General features: G+C 41.3%; 1 protein-coding gene across 1 annotated transcript in view; it reads left to right on the top strand.

The window, feature by feature from the left end:
- Positions 1 to 22515, top strand: part of LOC103372560 (calcium-binding protein 8) — a 59584-nt gene that overhangs the window by 28141 nt on the left and 8928 nt on the right. Inside the window, exon 4 of the mRNA XM_008302228.1 lies at positions 2468 to 2580. Within this exon, the coding sequence (XP_008300450.1) occupies positions 2468 to 2580 (113 nt within the window). The remainder of the gene's footprint in view (positions 1 to 2467; positions 2581 to 22515) is intronic.

Raw genomic sequence — 22515 nt, 5'->3', positions numbered from 1 at the left:
GGCTACTGACCAGATTTATAGCAGTAGGACACTAAAAATAGTGGACTGACTGAGGGCTAATAATTGCCATAACACAATTTCTATAGTAGAAATGAGAACTGACTTCAACAAGTACTTTTTTAACAACCACATCGGCAAAAAGTCTCCGAAAAACAAACTCCCTGGGTCACAATCCTGAGACAGCATTGTATTGTCAGGACTCTGAGGAACCCGTTAATGAACTACTTCATCTAGTAGATGCATAACAGCAGTGTTTCTGGCTACCGGATTCCTTTTCTTATATTTCTAGTTAGATCTCCACAAACACCCAAGAAATCTATTTGGCTCTTTAGCCTCTGAATCTTTCACTTTGAGCACCAGACGGTCGATAACTTTTGCCATTTGGTGCTGGGCAGGTAGAATACAATCAGCTTTTGTCAGAAATTATTTACTAATAACATTCACTGGCTGTTGATCAGGTTTATAACACTAAGATTGAAGCATTCAGTAAATTTCTTGTATAAAAATGTCATCTATTTCAGCAGAAACATAAAAAACACCCGTCAGTGCAGCTTTATACAACACCTGTTTTATAGCCTGGTCCCAAAGTGTGCATAACTACTGCACCTCATCGTGTTTTACCTTGAACCGGTTCACCCAGTCCACCTGTATCTCCGCCATCATCCCAGTCTGGACATCACCAGGTCTTCGGTGCTGCGTCATCTGGCCCGTAGCCCTGCATCTTGCCCTGCTGAATATGTATGGACAAAAGTCAAACGGCGTCAAACGCTGCCGTGCCAGCCGTGCCCCAGAGCGGCGGCCCCAGTCGGAGCGGGAGCAGAGGTACTGTTGGTAGGGGCAGATTGAGTTGTCCTGCATCAGTAACTTTCCACTGACAAGGTCCCAGCCTCATCTGCAGATACAGCAGGAGCAGGTGGGAAGAAGGGGGAAGTAAAATGAGCTTACAACAGGGACATGTGAAACACGAGACCACAAAAGACTGAATAAACTCAGATTTGAAACAGAAAGACGGCAAAGAATTCTGCGCTTTGCTGTGCAATACACTGACTTTCACTCAGTTTAATTCATCATGCGTTTGATTCCAGTTCTATTGAGCTGACTGTGTTATCTCTCCAGCCCATTAATTTAAAAACCTTCTCTTCTTTTACTGCATTTTTTTGCCCATCTTATTTTTCACAATTCCCTTAACCTATAATGTGCAGCAAGAGCTTTTCGTGTAGGTGTGGTTCATCCAAACAAGGCAATAATAAAACCAGACAAACTCCAGGCAGGGGAGATAATGAAACCTCAACGGGATTATGAAAAGTTTCCACCCAAAGAGTACAAAAGAAAAAAGGATTCCAGGGCATTCAGCCACATCAATGCAAGCCCATGTTACGAGTCCTGTTAGTTTTGAATCGTTGCTGTCTGCAGAGTTTTGATGCTTTGCTTTGGCAGGAGATTCAACAACTATCAGCAGGCCTCCGAGATCAGTGCTGTTGGAATCAATGTGCTCTGCAGGAAGCCTGTGTTGTCAGCAGTGCTGTAGCTGTAAACTTTGATGTGCTCTATAGTGTGTGTTATAGATCTCACTGTAAAACTGAGCTCGCAGTAAATGTGTGCTGTGATTTGAAGCATGCTGGCCTTAAACATTTACAATAATAAAATTTTATGTATTTGGCACTTTACAAACTTGAGCACAAAGGGATTTTTAGATCAAAAGATTTACAGAGTAAGAGGTTATATTTTCACATATAGATGAGTTACATGCAGATAAAATATATTTACTTATATAGAGAATGGGTCAAATGTAAGTAAAGCATATAAACAAAAAATATAAACAATACAACGGGCCGGAACGGCGTCCGTGTTTCCCTTTAAGTCCAAATGTTCAGTGTAATAACTGAGTTTCTTCACACGTTGCAGAAGACAACTGTAGAAACCTTTTGCAGCCCCAAAGGCTCCAATTACGTCCGTGTTATACCCTTATTTAATCTGGGAGAAGTTCAGTGTTGCATCCTGCCTTTCCCTCAGCGCCCTGCCTCCAGTGTGTTGCAGTCGCACGCATTCAGCTGCAGGCGGTCGGTTACCGAGTGTTCTGCTCAGGGGCACATCAGCCGTAGTTGCTCAGGACAGCGGCATCATTTGCCATTCACTCTGCCTCGCCTCTCACTCCAAACCGATGACTGGAGACCAGCGAGACTGTGTTCGTGCTGTCTGAATCATTTCCACTGTGCAGAGTTTAGACTAAAGAGCACGACGAGGGAGCTGAGAAATAGAAAACCGAAACAGACAGAAAACTATTCATCACATTATGAGATGGATGAGGATCAGGACAGCCTGAGGTACATAGAGTTTGATATCACGTTTGATTATGTTCAGGATCTGTTTGGTCCCAACAGTTTGTGCAATTTACAATTAATCTGACAAAAGCTTCAGATATCAGTACATCATCACGTCTCAATAATCTGTCTCTTTTCATTATCAGGTGACGGACAGGTTGATTTCGAGGAGTTCATGACGATTCTCGGTCCAAAGCTCTTGTCCTCTGAAACGAGAGAAGGCTTCCTCGGCAGCACAATAGATACCATCTTCTGGCAGGTAGGTCTTTACTTTCTTTAACACATCAGTTCGGTGTGATTGAAATGCTCACGCTGTATATGTGAAATGCTGAAAGGGCAGCAAAGTAGAGCAAAAAAAAAAAAAAGTCATTTTAACTCCTCACCCCTTATGTTTGGCCTAGAAGCATGGAAAGCTTTGCCAAATGAAAACTGTTGTTGTGTTTGGATGTGGTTCAAGGGAGCTATGCTTAAAAACTGTGCTCAGGGCTTCACTTCAACTCCAGCACTCAGGTGTCCTTTGCATCCTGCATTAAGGACATGATTGGTTAAATTCCATTAAAATCTTCATTATAGAGTTCATTAAGTGTTGCATTATAGCGCATGTCACAAATTACGGTAGCCCTGAAAGGTACCTGTCAAAGCCAGTAGGAATGTCCATTTAAAAACTGAATTAGTTCATTAAGTTAATTACACTTTAGAGCAAAATGCCTCATATTCTCCGTACTCTTAATAAAGCCGCGTGTTTTGTTGAAGGACTGCAGCCCTGCACAGTCGACTCAAGGATTTTATATTGCTGCTAAAAAGTGTTTTTGCTCAGAAGAAGACATTATTGCTTTGAACTCGGTCATTTGGTCGAGCGTGGCAAACCTGGAGAGTCTTCTCTGTACTAATGCAATCTATAAATCACATTTAATGGAATGCCGTGTTCTTTATTTCACTCAGTTCCCCTTAACCTTTTGAAGGGCAAAACAAATGTTTAACCTGTTGCGTATAAGATATTATGACTGATAGACACCTAAAAAGAGGTTTTAGAGTCTCAGTGCAGGAGTGAAGCAGACTGACTTTGAGCGAGCGAGACTCGGCGATGAATATGCAGACAATAGGACGGAGGAGAGAGCATGACTGGGAATGATGACAAATCAAGCAGGTGTGAGGGAAAGAGCAGAACATTTGGCGCTGGTAGTAACACTTGGCAAGCCCATCCTCTTGATGTAATCATCGGCTTGACCCAGGCTTTTTCTCGGGGGCAGGAGCTTGTGGTTTTGCACCATGAGGACGCGAGTCTTTGGAGGTATGAACGCCGGCTGGCCGAGGGCACTGCCAGCCACATTTGGCTGCTTCAGTGACCTTGGCTTGTTAGGGAGACCAGTTGGCATGAGACAGACCCGTTTAAGTAAGACGGGTGGTTTTGGTTTGGGGGTTTCTTACTTCCACACTCGCAAACTGACATTTCTCATGTGATGAATTGATGCCCAGAAGCAGGAATCCGCTGCAAACACCTCATCTAATGTGCGCAGCATATTCAGAGGGAAAAAAAATGTCCTGCGAGCCTTGATTTATCATGATTATTTCTCCACGCGCCTCACAGATGATTAGTTGCTTGAGATATTAGTTTTGTGCTTAGTTTAGTTTGTTAATGGACTGTAGTGTATGACTCAGCCTCTTTCAACGTGTTTGTTTTGCGTTCTGCCATCCCTCTCGGGTGTCTGTTGTGAACTAAAAAGTCTTTTTAAGCTTCAGAAGAGTGGAACAGATACTTAGCTTTACATCCCTGCAGCTGGCTCGTATGCGCTCGTCAGACTAATAAAGCATTATGTCTGTTCATCAGGAAATAACATGCTTCTGTGCGACAATTGAAAAATGGAAATTCTCTTAGCAATGCAAGTATACATGGAGAAAAATAACACTGTCTGCTTGAAAGCCCACCCAACAGTTCAGAAAACACTGAATAAACCATCAACTCAGACATCTCATGCTGCTGGCTCATTATGTCCCGCTCATCAAAATTCAGAAGCTGCACTGGACTTCCAATCAACAGATCTCACATGCTTGTAAAAAGCACTTGTCTTTTGTGTCCATTAGCAGCAGGATGTACATCACATCTAGTTAATATGCATCAGAATGTACAGAAATAGTTTTTCGTCTTGCTGAGATTGTGATAGCTTTCGGTTGTGTTCTCTGGAGCTGCAGTGTTCGTTGTCACATTAGCACAAAATGTAATGACTGTGTGAAATGAGAAGGAGATTATAGAGACGAAACTTGTGCAAATTCTCCCCCAATTTTACAGTTCTTGGTTTGTTAGCCTCTTGTAGCTCATTGTTTGACTCTGGCAATTATGTCGCACAGTCTCTGAGCTTTTATCAGATCCCTTTCTAACTGCAGCCGGTTTTCATTTAAAAAGCCGACGAAGCAAATAAAACTTTTGCCATCTCGAGTTCCATCTGTTTTTCTCAGAAGCTGGTGGAGAAAAAAACAGGAGACGCAAGGAGGGTTGACTTCAGAAAAGATTCAAAATTAGTCCTAATTGGGTTTGCGTGAGCTGAAAGTGCAGATAGATGATAGTTTGTGGGTCAGAGCAGCCAGGTGATGCGACAGTGTTTCTGGTGTGTGTCAGCTGATTTGGGAGTTTTATCACCGTCCTAACCGAAGTAGCTGATACCAAAAAGAGATCAATAATCACGGTTTAGAGACTAAACAGACGGCTGCTCTAACTGCTTAAAGTGAAACCAATACATCACAGTTAATAAACAGTAAAAAGAAGAACTTTATACAGCACCTTTTTAAAACTAAGTACATAAAGTTGGACAGAACTGGTGTGCATCATCGAGTAGAAGCAAAAGGGTTTGTATTTGTTATGTTCTTTTTAGCAGGATTTCAGACCTTCAAACAGTTTTCATTGCTTGCTGTTTCTGTCATTCAGCTTTAGGTCAAGCTACAGAAGTGTTAGAAGCCATTACTTGGGGAAAAAACGTGACGTTTCGAGTTCAGCACTTCAGTTGTTTACACTCTTATTCATCCAAGAGGAATCTAATCGGTCTCAAATACTTTCTGCAGCATGATAGCAACCCCAAACATACAGCCTCTACCGAGTCATAAAGAAGCATCCTCAGTGATGATGAGAACAGCCTGAGTGTGGAGTCTTTGTGTTTTCACTGCCTTCATTATTGAGTGAGTTAGTCTGGTTTTTTTTTTTAATGCCACAATAACGCTGAAAATGTTAGTTTGAGGAATTGTCACCAGCTCAGCATCCTTTTTAATCTTTCTTGAGCTTTACTACAGTACATTCATTTAGCACTTCTAATTTTAAGGCCGGCCTTTGTAGAATAAGAGCCCAATAAACTCATCCTGAAGAATGACTCAATCGACCGCAGTGCGTTGTAGAATAATTAGATGGATTTAAAAAAAAAAAACACTAATTGTTTTACTGAAGTTGCAGAACGGCAGCAACCTTTACATTCATCAAAGAAAAGTGACACCGAGGACCCAAAACAAACCCCATGAAGCAGTTTAATTTTTACACAAACCTTTTGAATATCCAGCGTTTTCCATAAAACATGAATCATGACGAGGGGTTTGGTGTAACCCTTCTAAAAATGCTATCAAAGCTTCTGACAGCATTTCACTGATTACGTTTTCCTTCATCTGGCATTTTGAAGGATTGTTACGATTAAGTATTTATTTCCCGCCGCCGACTTTGTCTTCATCAGTTCCGAGTGTGACACGAGCGCGCTCCGGCTAACTCGTACGAGCCTCGTATTATGTTCTGGTTCGGTCTTTTTGAACCTTGAGAGTCGCTCAGTTCTTGTCTTGGCTGAGAGATTTTCTCATTCCAATAATATCAGCCAAAGTGTCACATCCTCACCAGCTGGGGTGATGGGATAATGATTCACTCGCTGTCACACACTCACCTTCCTACTCACTCGTATCTGCTCTTGAACAGTTTGTTAATGTATCTAATTATCCTGTTGGATAATTGTGACCTTGTAATTGATCTACGGCAAACATTTTATTATTTTTCCCTCTGTTTTTCCTAATCGTGGGAGAGGTCTAAACAAAGCAGTGGACTTAAACACTTGCACCCTGCTTAGCCTATTATAACGATTTATCAGTGGTTTTTTAAAGTTTCACAAAGTTCTTAATCCCCTGTGAGATAATTGCTGAAGGTGTGTGGAATACTTGTTTTAAATATCAAAGCTCCTCCGTGCTTTTAATTACAGGTCAGCGTTCCTTGCATTGTACTAATTAATCCCCGGGCAGGACTGTGGCTCATCATTGAGATGGTGATTTATGCCAACCGAGTGACCGAAGCGAGGCACACGGCAGCTCTGAACGGCTGAAATGCAAATCTCATAAGTGCTGTCGTAATTCTTAACTTGTAGAACCGATAAAGCGTTATTGTCCACATTCAGAAGTCAAAAGCACACAATCTGTGCCGTTTGTCACGTGACTTCTCTTGAGCGATGGGGAACGCGCTGATAGTCGTGTTTTGTTATTATTCAAGATGCACCGACTGTGCAGGAGGTTGTCTGGAAGGCATTGTTCCAAAAAATCCATACTGGGTGCTCATCTGTACGCACTGCGACGCTGCAAAGTACTGCTCTACACCTGTTTTTTTGTTTTTTTTTCTTGTAATCAGTGCAGAGAAGTTCATGCTAATTTTCCTGCATTTGTTACGAGCCATGTAAGCAGTTCTTGGGGAGGAAATTTGGCACAGACCCTCGTGGCCCCCAGACCCAACGGCATCGAAAAGATTCCAATGTTGGCTTGACTGAGGTGACAGTTTATCGATTTAGCCGAGACTCCAAAACACACGCCTGGAAAATATACAGTAGAATATATCAGTTCAGTCAAAGACAATATAAGGAACAAGACATAGACGTTACTTGACATTTCTTGCTCTTCAGTTTGCATCATTCAATTCATACTATGTGCAGAATGAAAGTGACCTCAAAACGCAAGTCATTGTTCTTGTTTTGTGCTTTGTGTTTTTTTTGTGGGGGATATGGGAATTTTCCAGCTTCACTGTAAATAAAAACTGAGCTCTATCCCCCCATGTCTCAGCCCCCCGAGTCTCTCTGGCACAGACTCAGCTGTCGGGTTTGTGTTTGTTTTCCCCTCGTATTTGCACAAACTAATGTTCTCATCAAGAGCAGTAAATACACGAGAATGACTGTGATCGGTGTTTCCTTGCGAGCCGGATCCGGCCGGACAACAGAGCTGGGGGAGCTTCACCTAAAAATTTCCTTTCACGTTCCCGTCAATGCCCTTTACAAGCAGCCGGTACAAAGCTGCCTCTGTGGAGCCACAGCGGATGAAGATGCTCACCTTTAATAGGGTTTGCGCTGCTTAAAGATGCAAACTCAATAAAGTTTCAACGCAAAGGCCAGCATGCGTATTAAATTACGCCTCTACAGGTCATCTGTCAGACAAGTAAACTGACAGCCGGGAGAAATGACTGATTAGTTTCCTCTGCCTCTTTGACAGAACAGCGTGAGTGAGCTTATTTTAGAGGTGTTTGCACCGTAATCATCCCGTGTGCTGTACACCCACTGTTAATAATAAGAAAAAGAAACTATTCATGCAACAGCAAAGTTGGATTTAATGTTTGGATCAATTTTGGAACATAAAAATAGGAATAGTTATTGTTCTGATTACTTGACTGATCATTTATGATTTGTCTTGTTGTGTCTGCACAGAACTTTTTAACATTATGTTCCCTTATTTTTAGATTAAATCCGGTTAGCGTCCCGGTGGGGGGAACCAGAATCTGTCTGCGTGGAGTTTGCATGTTCTCCCCGTGCAGCGTGGGTTCTCTCCACGTTCTCCGGCTTCCTCCCACACAGTCCAAAAACATGTTGAGGTTAATTGGTGATTCTAAATGGTCCGTAGGTGTGAATGTGAGTGTGCTTGGTTGTCTGTCTCTAAGTGTAGCCCTGTGATAGACTGGTGGCCTGTCCAGGGTGTCTCTTGCCTTCACCCTGAGTCAGCTGGGATAGACTCCAGCCCCCCACGACCCGAGTGAGGACTAAGGTGTATGGATAATGGATGGATCATTAAATCCAGCAGATAAAGATAATTATCTTAATAATAGTAGTTGTATGCGTGAGTATGATATTCTAACATCCTCATCTATCAAAAGAGCAAATACACGCTGACATGATGTTACAGAATAGTGCTTATATGAATGTAAACATTAAAAAAATCTGAATTTCATCTCCTGTTTTTAGCAGATTTATATGTAAATCTTAAAGGAATAAGCCAGTGCAGTGACTGAAAGTTTCTTTTTGACCAACACAAGCTTAACTGGACTTAAAATATTTTTAATTTGTGTTTATTCCCTTGTCTTTTTAATGCACAGAAGATGAGTTAAGTAATATATATAGGCTGCTTTCTTATAATGATAATAAACAGCTAAATGCTAAAGATGCTGGAGCTCAGCTTGGTAGCTTTTACCCACAGTGTGTCACAAAGGTTCTGGGCGTATTAACCAAGTAATCCAATGCAGTGCTCTCACAAAAATGTCAGTGAATTACCCCATAAAAACAAAACAAACTAGTAATTATAAACCAGGGGGCAGAGAGTTTGGAGCCGTGTTCTCTGAGGTGAAGTGTGTTTCAGAGAGCAGACGTCAGAAGGAAGCAGCACACAGCGGAGAGGTGTGAGGAGCCCTGAGTCTAATGAGCAGATATTCACACTGAGCTCACAATGACTCCACCAAACCAAGTGGCACGGCTTCACTTGTTTTAGACAGCAGGCGGAAACAAATTAATCCTATTTTCCAAAGAGTAAATCGGCTGCAAACATAAAATTATGATTACGTTCTGTCACAGAAATGCTCCGGTGTTGGTGATTTTAATATATGAAAGTGGAATGAGGTGTTGGTGAGGAGCTCTGTCGTGAGTCTTCAAAGACGATCATCAAACTGTCAGAAGACTTCTTCTTCTGACTTCTGATTTGTTTACATTTCAGACGTGAGCGATCTTGACGTGACAGAAAGCAATTTTAAGAAGCGAGGCAGGTGTCACTTCTAAAATGTGAAGGAGTCTGTGTTTCAATCGGTTTTAAAGTTCTCCGTCTGTCCCACTAAACTGCTGTTTTTCATCCTGTTCAACTTGCTCGGGGACTGATTTTTTTGAAAAGAACTGACTCGCCCTTCAAATGGAAAAATCGCAGTCTGTCATCGTAAATGTGGGACACGTGAAAGAGGAAGTTATGCATCATTCAAAATCTAAAATGATGCCGTTAGTAAACAGTGATGCGCTGATGAAAGACATGATTTGGGGTTGTGTGTAGCGGTAAAGTGTCTGGATTTAGACATTTGTTGTGACTGTGAAGGAATAAGAAGAAGTCTTTCTGATCCCAGCTTCGTTCAGACACACTCTGTCTGGCTTGTAGACTTTAATCTTAAATCAGATCCATTAATCTTCCTTTTACTGTCCTTTGTGCCAGGGCACAATTTTGGATTCATAATGCCTTTGGAACAACTCATTGATGATGAATAATACATGGGGCGCAATGATTTTGTGGAGAAAGGTGAGAGTATAGGTTAATATTTGTGTTGGCTCCTCCAGAGTTGCTGGAAAGTGAGTCGGCCGTGTGCTCTGTAGTAGTTTCTGTGCTGTGGTTGTTTTCAGGGCAAACCGATCAATTATACACAATAACATGTCATGCCCTAATTCTCAGAAGTAAATGGAAGTGTCCAGGAGATGAAAATGTGTTTATAGAAGCTGTCGGTTTATTATTATTTGTAATGTACTTGATAATATGATGAATTTATAATATTCTTTGTCCTACTATGTTTCCTATTACTTTAAATTTCTTGTACAGTCGTCCTCAGATTTATTCATCCTGTTCCATTAAAGAAAAGGCAAAATTCACTACAGTCACTCAAATAACTAGAAACTGACAAAAGTAATAATAAATAAAAATTTGCTAAATTATAATTTTAGTGAAATAAGACATTGCTTTTGAAATGTGGTTGAAAAGAATAATTTAAAAAAACAAAACTGTCTCGGACAAATCAGAGCCCTTTGCTGATGAGCAGTGAAATCCTGTCAACAGGTGCAGAAGTCTGACTGAGAGTTACAGAAACACCTGATGGCAGTGATTGGCTCAAAGGGTTGTTCAACAGAATATTAGTTAACGGGTCCCATCATGCTTGTTTGCTTGTATGTTTTTTTTTTTTGTTTTTAAAAAAAAAAAAATTTCTGTTGAACCACAATTCAAAAGCAACGTCACGATGTTCATTACATTTTTATTTATTACTACTTTTGTCAATTTCAACTTATTTCAGTGACAGCTGTTTTTTTTCCTTCTTTAATGGGAGGGTATGAATACATTTTAGGACGACTGTATGTTTTTCTTCCATCTAGCTTATACAAAATAAAGGAAAATGTGCCTCAACCAGCAATAAAAACACTAAAAACCACATTTATTTATTGCATGATTCTTTTTTATTATTATTTTTTATAATCAGTAACTGCAAATGTTTCAGGACAGACTGAATAGGTTACTGTTACTCACATCACCTGCTCCTCCCTCATGTGACTTCTTGTCCTCCACTGGGGGCTTCTGTTGAAGATGGCACATCTGTTTCGCTGCCTTTGTTTTTGCCATTATGCTCTTCTTAACCTACTTACACGTCGCTGTTGTTTTGTCGTTGATCTGACCGCTGTCAGTTCAGTTTTGTCCCAGTTTTTTTGTACTACTGCGTGCACAGTGGAAGAAGCAGTGATTCACTAGAGTAGCTTAAAAATGTAGAAATAATTAACTTTATTAAATGAGTAGGTAAACACATCGTCAATCCACTTGTATTTAAACCATATCTGTCAATATCGGCTGACCCTGCTACTCTGTCATGATGTTTAATGAAGATATTCTGTGGGATGTTATTATTACACACTGTAATTTCCATGTATTCGCATTACGGCAAGCTTGAACTGCTTTAAGAGCTTCTCACTTTCTCTAACCAAGTAAAATGTGTGATGGAATTTGGATCTGCCTGTTAGATATCTCGTTACGCTTTTGATTAAGCGTCGGCAATTACGATCCCTTTACCCCCACATTCGTTTGCACGTATGTAGACATAATTTCAAATTTCCCCAAAGTGCCGCACTAAATCGCTGATATTCAAATGAAGAAGTCCCCCCGAAGAACTGCTGACTGTCAGAAGTCCTGCTCGGGGCAGGTAGCGCGAGGAGAAGCCGGCATCTCTTCTGACTAGCAGCTGCTGGGCGTTTGATTGATTCAAGGCCGCCATGCAGGATGTAAACAGGCTCTTGGGGCGTTCACATGCCTGCTGGGGAGGCAGAGAAGGGAGAAAAATCATATTCCCTTTGCTGGGCATGGCCTTGAATAGCAATGAAGGTGGCACAGGGACGTGACGTTACAGACGGCTAATCAACACCCACACATGTGCACACACACACACGTCCTTCCTTTCCCTCCGTACGCCTAATCACCCGCCTTCAAACCGTCGATCTACGCCGAGCGTCGTCCCTCTAATGCGCTGCTCCTCAGATTCCAGCACAGAGGTTGGGAGGTGAATTACGGAGCATTATCAAAGTGAAAATGACTCCATTTTTCTCAATCGGGCCGAGCATTACAGTGTCATCATGCCAGAGAGGAGCATCATTTTGATCTCTGGCCAGAGTCTCGGCGTCAGAGGCCTTCGCTCTCACCAAGAGACGGAGCTGCATCGTCACAATGACCTCCAGATGAGATTTTAATGCTGACTTTTCATTTCATATTTTCATTGTTGTTCTCATAAAGCCTAATTCGATTTTTGTTTATTTCAAAGTAAATGTACCGTTAAGTTTTACTCGCCTCATCGTAAACGGCACCAAGTTCTGGTCGTTTGTTTGATTTTGTTGTCGTTTAATGGCCACTTTCTTTACATTTGGATGAGACGTTTGTCGATTTAAAAGCAAAAGATGTATCGATACGGCGTTAAAGTGCAAGTATAATTGCCCATCATTGTGATGAAGTGGGTACAGAGTCCTGCTGCCTTGTTTCTGCTCAGCTTTCACAACAGCCGTGTGAGGCACTTAAATTGCCCAAACGAGGTCTTACACATTTTTAGTAAACTTTACACAGGTAGTAGAACTGATTTTGGATCAGTTTTGGGACTGAAAGTGTGGCGTTGCTGTGGTTCATCCCAGTACTTTGATCATTTAGCTTTAAGCAGAATAGAAAATGACACACATGCGTGTTCATAATGTCTCATGTATGTTTATAATGTGTCATTTTGCACATGTTGATTAGCGAACAGCTTCAGTTTGTTTTTATTTCTTGTCTCGGTTTGTTTATCCGAACCTGAACTTTTACTTTTTATGCTTTTCAACACCACACATGTGTAAACTGTGCAAAACATTGCAGCATTCACAGCATGTTGATGCTTTTAAACATGATGCACCACTGCAGCATTACAGGTGTGATGCTGCTGCATGTGTAGTCATGTCTGACATGCCAGTAATCCAGTATATTTGATAATAACACCTAGTTTCTGGACACCACACCTCATGTTGCCAGTGTTTGGAAATTGACATTTTGCTGCAGGAGGAACTGTGTATTTGTGGATAGGTGGAAACAAATAAGAATATGCTGTATGCAGTGCACAGTAAGACGTTTATACACCAACCAACCGAGCAGTTACATGGCTGTGTCGTGGCGAGGGTGCCGAGCAGTATGAAGTTACTGTACCAATTAGTCTTTTGCATTGAGCCAAGCTGATAACTCTCCTCCTCTCAGAGCCGAGGACGGTGCTGTTTGAAGTCTCGCCGCTCGTGGAGAAGCGGCGGCAGCCACACTCGCCCTCAGGCTTCCTGAGAAGTGAAAGTCTCTGACTTTGACTCCTGCTTCTCGGCTCTCTGTATCACATGAAGCCTCCCTGCACATGATACACAGGAGCTCATTTTTCATGTACGCCATGACACTTTCTTCTCCCTTTTCCCTGCATCTCGGCCCCTCCTCCTTATGTTCCGTGTAGCTTTAATTGCGTGTGAGTCAGCTTGGCTACCTCGGTGATTCACTTCATTACAGTTCTTTCTCATCCAGGCTGCAGCTCTGAGAAGTGTCAAGAACACATTACTGCATTTTCTGCACAGTCGCTTAACTCGAGACGCGCACTAAACTCGCGTGTGCACACACACACACTCACGCCGGAGGATCATTTGCGTTATTTAATGCCCAGAATTTTAATGATGTGTCTGCCAATCAAAATAAATGCCTCCGACTACATCACACCGACACGCTGGATTTCCTACAGGGGACCTTCTTCATTTTTATCTACTAAGTAATCACAGTGTAGACTCCTATTTAGATGAATAGGGAAAATCATTTGTCAGCTAAATGCAATCAAAAAGACACGGGCCCTTTTCTCATTGTTCATCATTTCACAGCGTTGCTCGGCGTGCTGCGCCTTTATCCTCCAAGGTGCACTTCAAAGTCCCATCAGGGCTGCAGACAGCGAGGATGAAGAGCGAATATGGATGTATGACTTCAAAAGAGTCGGGCTTTTGCTCATCATTCATCATTTAACGTTCGAGTTTGTTAGCGTTTTCTGGGATAGTCAGTGGTTTTTTTTTGGCAAGCTGTACTCACAATACTGCATGAATTAACATTTTCTCCATGGCTTTTAAGTGCAGGCTTGTGAAGCAGTTTCTGACATACTAAAAACAGAGGCACCTAATGTGACATTTCTGTGGAGAGGATTTTAATATCAGATAAACAGGTGGGAAGACGGATCTCTCGGCTTTCCTCCCTCGCGTCTAATGTTGGATTTTTTTGATCAGATGCAAAGGAATAAAAAATGGCAAAGTTCAAGGGCTTGTACAAAAAAAAAAAAGTGCAAAGGTGAATGAACTTACTTTCAGAGATTTGACTTAACGAGCCAACTTGATGCTCTTGGGTTGGGTTTAATTAGGTTTTGGTCACATTGAAAATAAGGCTGTTTTGACTACTTTAAGATAAGAAATCCGATATCTTGTCAGCTCCAGACTTTACTTTGGGTCCTGTTGACAAAAGCTGCAGCCACCCTGTGGATTTAATTACACTGTGTGCTGAATATGTTCAGGTTTGCATCGAGCTGCAATCGAAACCTCGAGGTAAAACTTTATTCGGTTGTCTTCTTTTGCCCGCCACCTCTTCAGCCCTCCTCTTTGCTGTTTCTTTCTCTTATCTGCCATCTCTCTTCCCTCCTGTCTCTTCTGTTCTGTATTCCTCTTCGGCGAAGGTAAGGAATTACATGAGACAGAGCATATAGATCCACCGAATCCAGCTAATGAGGGCAGTGACCCTCGGGCAGCCCCTCTCGTCTGCTCCAGTCCAGGGTTAATGGGAGTAATTTCTCCTTGATTAATCATACCAACAGTAATTGGCTATTGATAGGTGGCTCAGTGCTTTTGGGCAGTTCCCCTTCTTTCCTTATTTTCCCTCGGATTGCCTTTGAGTTAAGCCAACTAAAGTCTGCCGCGCTTTTGATTCACTGCTGGCACTGGCTTCTCGTCACTGTGCTCGGAGCAAGTGAAAAGCGAATGTAAAGCGAGGGAAGGAAGAGTATTGCTTTCTGAACTGAGATTTAAATGGATTTCCCAGAAGAATTCACAGACTGTTAAGTGCGTTCATAGGATCCTCTTTGATCAGAGATTGTTGCCTGTTTGTGTCTGAAGGAACCACAAAAATACTCGAGTATGATTTTCTTTCTTTTTCTTTCTTTCGTCTCCAGTTTGTTGATCACAGTGAAATGTTCACTGGAGTGCAGAGGTTACAGACCTCAGCGCAGAGGCCTCTTATAAAGGTTTGGTCCATGTGAAGAGTCTCAACGGCCCACGTGGCCGATGTTTCTGTCACTTCAAACACTCCACTGATTGCTTCCACACATGAGCTCCAATTCATTTTCCCGCCCGTTGTTACCCTCGTGGCGCGCGTTATGTTTTCTTTTTTTTTTTTCTCAATTAATCTTCGGTCCTTTTGACAGCAGGGTGACGCAGCGGTAATGGAGACATAAATTTCTCCTGAAGGCTTTGGAGCCTCTCGAGGGGAACAGATAGGCTGTTTAAAAGCAGAGATCGATAAAGATGCTGAACATTAGTTTTAACAAGGGAGAGAATGTGTGCGTGTTGGATCTGGGCGCTAAGCAAAGGAGGCTGTAATGAATATAGCCACCTGAGTTAATTTACGGCTTACATGCATATGCAGGGTATAATGCAGGTGTTAGAATCAGAATAATGGCTCCTTTACAGCAGGAGCAATAAATTTACTTGAGTTTTGGTAAAACTGATGAAAATACATGGATCCAGATAAATAGTAAGAGTTAATAATGTTCATTATTTTATGCCAAATTTGGATTTATTGTCAATTTGATGTCTTTGTTTTTAGTTTTTCTCATTTTAACTTAAAACGACGTCCCCAAAATGATGAATACACATGTCAAATTTAGATTTATAGTGATTTATCTAGTTGATCAATAGGGGTTTTTTGACTGGAAATGACAAAAGACAGGAAAAGGTTGCGCTACGTATGTTAATGATAACATTTAAATGTTTAAAATTTGTACATGCTAAGGGTATTGTCGAAAATTACAGTAATTTCCGGACTGTTGAGCGCACCTGAATATAAGCCGCACCCACTAGCTTTAAAAATAAAACAAGTTTTGTACATATACAGGCAGCGCTTGTCTGTAAGCTGCAGGTGTCCACGCTGTAACATGAGATATTTACACAGAAACTTGTAATTAAATACGTACAGTAAATGCTTTTTTCCGAACAGTGCCTGTAACACGACTGGTTAGAAAAATTAGCAATACAGCAGCCTACCAGGAAAAGTCATTGATCGCTATCTTCATCTTCCTCCTGCACACTTAAACCACTAAAGTCGTCTTCTTCAGCGTCAATTACTTCCTCACACACTTCCTCAGTCTCTCATTCGTTGTCGCACTCAGTGTCACTTTTGTCTCGAGTCAAATTTGTAAAAATCCATAAACTAGCCGCATCATTGTTTAAGCCGCAGCGTTCAAAGCGTGTGAAAAAAGCAGCGACTTATAGTCCGGAAATTACGGTATTCAGTTTCCCTGCAGGCTGCCTGATGTTTTCCTCCAGACTCTGAATGTCGTCCTCTATTCTCATGATTCTGTTCACTCATTCATTTCATTCCTGACTGTGGGGATGGTGCTCTAGGTGAGCTTTTGTACGCCTGCCTTGGAGAAGTCCTTTTTGGTTGCCGTCCATGGAGTCCTGCCTTCTGCTGGAGTGTCTGCCTTTAAATTTTGGCCCCAGAAATGCTGATTCTTGGCCTCTTACATTGTCAAAGAAATACTTAAATTGTCATCACTGGCAGCTTAACACAGTGTCCTACCATCTCTTGACACTTGTTAACATCATTTCCACTCAGAAGAAACCTATTAGTCAGATAAAATGCACTATAAATCCAAATGGGTATGTATAATTTGGCGCTTTACTCCACATAAGAAGATGCGTTTAATTGTGTCGAAAAAGAAGTTGCAGTGAAAGCTATAAGATAAGAGCGTAAGGTCCGTGAACATGTATATCCTTGACCAGAATACGTATCATGGGAACACTCTGGAGCAGATTCAGATGCCGTACCGTGAATAATGCAAGCGTGTGTATGAACTGCTTTGTAAATAATAAATGTCCCGGCAGTAAATATGACCGGCCGTAAGCAGGAGAGAGGTTATAGCTCAGAGACTCTTAGCCGGAGTCAAGTAATGACGAACCAACTTTATGACTTTGCTCAGCAGCTGATGGAGTCGGAGCTTATTGGCCAGTAGCTGTCGAAACCTCAACTTGTTAACTTTTATCGTCGTTGCGGGCGTCGATACGTTAAACGTGCATGTACCGATATCTAATAAATGCATTCAACGGAGGAGGAAAAAAAAAAGTGCTTCTCCTCCTCTTGCTCTTTCCTGGATGGTGATGCAAGCAGGGTGTGGAAATATGTGAAGAAAGTGCTGAAATTGCTGTACTGACAGCTGCAACTTCCCAGGATGCAAGATGATGCAGTTATCTTTCTTTTTCTACCACACTAATCTCCTGACAAGTGCGGTGCAACTAAAAGGAAATAATTGTGTAGTGATTGTTCACATCTTAACCTCATCTCAGTGTGACTTCTTGTCAAGTCTGTGGAGTCTGGAGGATTATGCTTTTGTGCTCTCACACCTTTCATCTTCAGGTGTCCTTATTTACTGTAGAACCCAGTGTTTACCTTGTTAAAATGTAGGATTTCAGTTTGTATTAGCTGTCAAATCCTCCTCAAGTCCAGGACTCTGTGTTTGTCCCGTTCATTCAGACGCAGCATGGCAACAGCGTCCTGCTGTAGTGATGCACAGAGAGAAAGAAGCTGGATGATAGAAAACCTGGTGCAGTCAGATCTCTGAAGAAAGACAGCCTTACATTTTCTCTAAATCAACGCTTGACACTGAAAAAAATCTATGGAGATGTCGTGTATTTCACAAAACAAGCATCGTGCACATTGTGCTGCGTTCAAATCCCGTCTCTTTTCCATGTTTTAATATATCCGCCATTAAAAACAAAACACTTGCGAGTCCGTGGCGTTAAATTTAGATGAACAAATGCAATTGGATTCTTTCGGCGTGCGTGGAGCGTTATCTGTAGCTGTATAATTTGGCCGTATTGCAAAAGGCTGAACTCAGCAGATGGATGGATGCTGGCTCTTGGCAACCGTCTCGCCGCTTGTGAGCGCGAGCAGCAGAACACGCATCATTTACGAGGTTAGAGATGAACAGAGCTTTCTCTTTAGTGTGACTCCGCTTCCTTATGTACAACCGCAAAAACCCACTGTGCAGGCTGAGGGGCGGATAACGGGAAAAAATCGAGTTAATGGTTTCACCCAAACTCGTGAAAATCAACCTCAGAGCCTCTCATCTCTTTAGACTGAGATTTAACTTGCTTGCTGCAGTTGTAAAGTCTCCTGTAAGCTCCAAAACACTTCACTACCATTGTTATTTAAGTTATTTAAAGCATGCATCAATGTGTATCTGCATTGCCAGTTAATGCATTTTTTAATATAGTGTAGCATAATACCAGTGAAATATCATTTTACAGGTTTCAAAACTGGACTTTTGTCATTAAAAGCTAAACAACAACACAAATTCCTATTATTTCTCTGCAAACTTGCTCATCTAACATCATGATTTTCAAACATGAATTTGTGATTTTCATAGTGATATATGAACATGGCTGAAAAAGGATGCATCCTCTGTGCTGTCAGAATCATTTTCCCTGTTAATCAGAAGCAATGAGGTGGAATCAGGCATTCGTTTAGGTGCTGACGAGGGAAGACGTTGATCCCACATGTTGAAATAAGTATACATCTCACCTGTAATGTTTATTCTGGGTTTCAAAAACTCAACAGGAAACTTTAAAATTCACACTTTAAACAGATTCAACATTATCAAAGCATCTCAAAAAGGTTAGATCCAGAGTCTTCCTGTTGATGCTGTACAGGCGAATTCACGACTTAATGCAGATTCATGAGTAAATCACTTCAGCGAGGACGGATTTTAGTTTCCAGTCTCCACAACTTACATAAGTCTGTTTGGGATTCGGTTTTATTTCGACAAAAGGCTGCTGCTGCTGAGCTTTGACCACCGCGAGCCTTAACAGTATGTGACATTTCCAACTTTTCCATAGTCTCCATTAAAAGCCGCCGCACCTGAGGCAAGTGATTCAGACTGAATGTGTGACAAAGGAGACAGAAGGTTTCCTGTGCGGGGCTCGCTGTGAAACTGTAGGTCACTCAGCACCGGGTGTCCTGCTAAAGATTTTTTTTCTGTGGGAGTCACTTCAGGTCCAGGTGCAACATTCTCTTCTGCCTCCCTTTCTTTCGCCGTGTTCTCCGTAAAGGTCACTCCACGCTTCGCTGTGACTGTAGACTGAGAAAGTCTGTGGGGTATGGAGAGCGAAAATAAAATGGCTTTTTCTTATCAGCTGCAGGAGTGCTCTGCAAATGAAGCTTTCCTCCGGCTCATCCCTCTTTTCCCTGGCAAATGAAGCTCTGGCAGTCAATTGATGTCCGCCGGTGATGTCGTCGCCGCCGTCGTCGTCGGGAGGCAGCAAGGTTGCGCGAAGGTTAGGTAAACAATTAGGCCGCCCGACCCGCCTCCCCCCTGGGGGGAGGGAACATGGGAGTTGGCTGCACTTTAAGTGGCAGGTGCTGCAGGATCGCTCCAGGTAGATCTGTCTGTTTAGGACAAGTTAGCGTTTCATCCAATCTGTCTTCCCCCCAGAGGGAGAAACAAACGGAGCAGCATCGTCTGCGAGACATGTCATCTGTTTCTGGAACAGAAGGCAAAACATCTTTTTCATGCTGCTGCACTGGGTGGCTGATGTTTCGTGGATAGAGGCGTTTGGACTCACAGAGACATTTCTGCAGAGTTTGTGTGTGTTTTTAGGTTGCAGAGCTGCAGGAATAAAGCAACGATTGTTATCTGAAATGCATTAGAATACCAAGAGTTTGACTGCAATTCATCCGATGATGGAAGCTCCAGATGTCTTCAGAAGTTGAACTAGTCTGAGTTTGATCATTAGGAAACTTTAGGGATTTAAAAAGAATTTGGCTATATGCATATGTACATTAATGAGGATTTATGACTTTTGATAAATATTCAGTCTATAATTAAAAACAGGAAGTTTCTTTTTAACAACCTGTGAGCATTTTAGGCCAATTAGTTTATAATCCAGCTGTTGTTAAGCTCCACCTTTATACAGTGCTGCAACTTTTTCCCAATTTTACAAGCTGTCTAAAAAAAAGTAGCTAAAAAATAATTGTGGTTTTGTTTCTATAGCAGCGTTTTCTCCAAAAATTCAATTCAATTACTTGAAATAACTGACAGGAAATAGAACAAAGGATCCATTTAAATGATAAAATAAGTTTAAATAAGTGCAATAGAAGCAGAATTTGTAGCGTCATGAATTGTGGTTGCAGCAATATTTAGAAATGATTAATATTTTCTTTTAATATATCTGGTGGGGTTTTCACCTCCACATTTATTATTTTTAGTTGTACCACCAAAATATGTTTAAAAAAAACAATCCTACCACCTACCTGTCTTAATTTACCTTTATTACAATATATATGATTTATGGCTCTATTATGATGTACCTTTTATTTTACGTTTGTCTCGCCAACAGTTACGTTTCCTCTCACGTTTGATTAATGACCCGCAAAACAATAGATGAAACACTGACCCTCACCTTTTAATACGCTCCGATAATGAATCTTTATGGCGCCTGATTAACGTTTGAGACGTGATTGGTGTGAGCGTTCATTAGCTCACTCTGAGGCTGAGAGATAACAAATGGCACCAATGGTAAGTGTCCAAGTGTGATTTATGCAGTGATTTATGTAATTATCTACCCAGTGGGCTTGCCAGAAAGTCCGATGAATGTTATCCTTTACTCGCCGGATGAGCATCATTCATTGTAATATCGCTGAGTACAAGAAACGCAGCCGGAGCTTTGGGATTTGCAAGCTGAGAGATCAAATATGTTGCGACGGGGAGTTTTACAGTGAGGAATTGATAAGATTCAATAGTTATTATTGACTGTTGTTCAATCAGTCTAATTAGGAACTTGTCTTTCAAAGTGAGAGAATCCGTTTTAGTTTGTGTCCAGAGGCTCTCTGGAGATGCTTTATTGTAAGTGACTGGAGCTTTTACTGCTTTTAAATACAGTTCAAATGTAATACTAACTTTTAGGAGCTATGAAACGGTTTCATATCCACTGCAGCATCCACCCAGACTCTATTGTTTGCCCACTGCAGGTTCATTTGACCATATGCTGCCATATTTAGTTGTTTTCGCTGCGGCAGTGTTGTGAGATTTGACTTTATGTCTCAGATTACAATCACTGACACTGTTTTTCTTCTGTCCAGTCCAAATTATAACAAACAAGGTCACAGGAAAAAAAAAAAAATCGTTACGCCTCAGACTGTCCTGATGTTAGGACACTGGAATGATTGAAATCTGAGTCGGCTCCTTACATTAGATCCTGTGAGTGTGAAGCTGTAAACCATTGTTGTCAGTGGCAATGTGTTCAATTAGATATAGGTATAATTGTATTCTTTGTTTAGCTTGCGCTCAAGGAAATTTGTTGTTTACAGATCATAAACATAAAAAGCTAGACACTGTCACTATTTCATGATTGTTATTATCACTACTATTTTTAAATAAATAACAATCTACCGTCCAGTTAGGTTTGTGTTTCCAGACTCCCAATTGCTCCGCGGTCTGGCACCGCTTTAAAGGCTTCACCGGCCGGGCTCAGTCATTGTTGTGCAGATCCATCATCCTCGGTGCTGCTCATACTTGTCAAGGTCTTTCCTGGGTGGAAGACAGGAGCTGTAGCAGGGACGTTAGAAGATGACGGCACAGAAAAGCTCCAACTTCCTGCTGGGCTCAAGGCCACGGTGTTCAACAGTAGCGACACCATTGAGCCATTGTACTGATTTTTTTTTTTTTTTATTGACAGTGTTCGTGATGTCCTAAATCACCAGTTAATATGTCTTCAAAGCAAATCAGGGCATTTAAGAGTCAGACGTGCCCTTATCTTCCCGTGTCGTGTCTGTTCTGATGCCGTCTTGCTCTCATAGTGAATCCATCAAAGAGGTTCCTGTCATGGCTGCAGCCTTCAGACAAGGGACAGGCACACATTTTGTCATTTTTTACATTTTAATAAGCATCATAAAGTGTGCACAGTTAATCAATAGATATATACGTTTTGCCTATTGAGTAAATAAATATGATATTGATACGAACATTTCAACTAATTCAGAGGAATTCAGCTGGTTCAGGACTCACTGCACTTTGTGGATTCATTCTCACTCATACGCTGCCGCTGAAGTTTTTTTATTCCTGTTATCTTAATTGTATTGCAAGCATAAAAATTAAATGACTTTTTTAGCATTTAAAAAAAAAATGCTGCTCCCAAGTGTAAAGTCCTGTTTTTTTACGGATGATGCGTTCAGTGATAAGATTAAAAAAACAAACGAAAAAAAATATGAATCTCAAAGGAAATTATTTTACCAGATATTTAAAAAAAAAAAAAACTAAATTACTACCAAAAAGCAACAAAATATAAGAAAAATAAATGACTAAAAATAAGAAAGTAAGCTAAAACAGAGCTGTAGATTAGAAAAGTAAGAAGTAGTAAAGAAATAA

This window comes from Stegastes partitus, unplaced genomic scaffold (genome assembly GCF_000690725.1).
Source record: "Stegastes partitus isolate 25-593 unplaced genomic scaffold, Stegastes_partitus-1.0.2 Scaffold1780, whole genome shotgun sequence".
NCBI lineage: Eukaryota > Metazoa > Chordata > Actinopteri > Pomacentridae > Stegastes > Stegastes partitus.
Note: the sequence above shows the minus strand (reverse complement) of the source record. Positions and strands in the feature narration are given on the sequence as shown.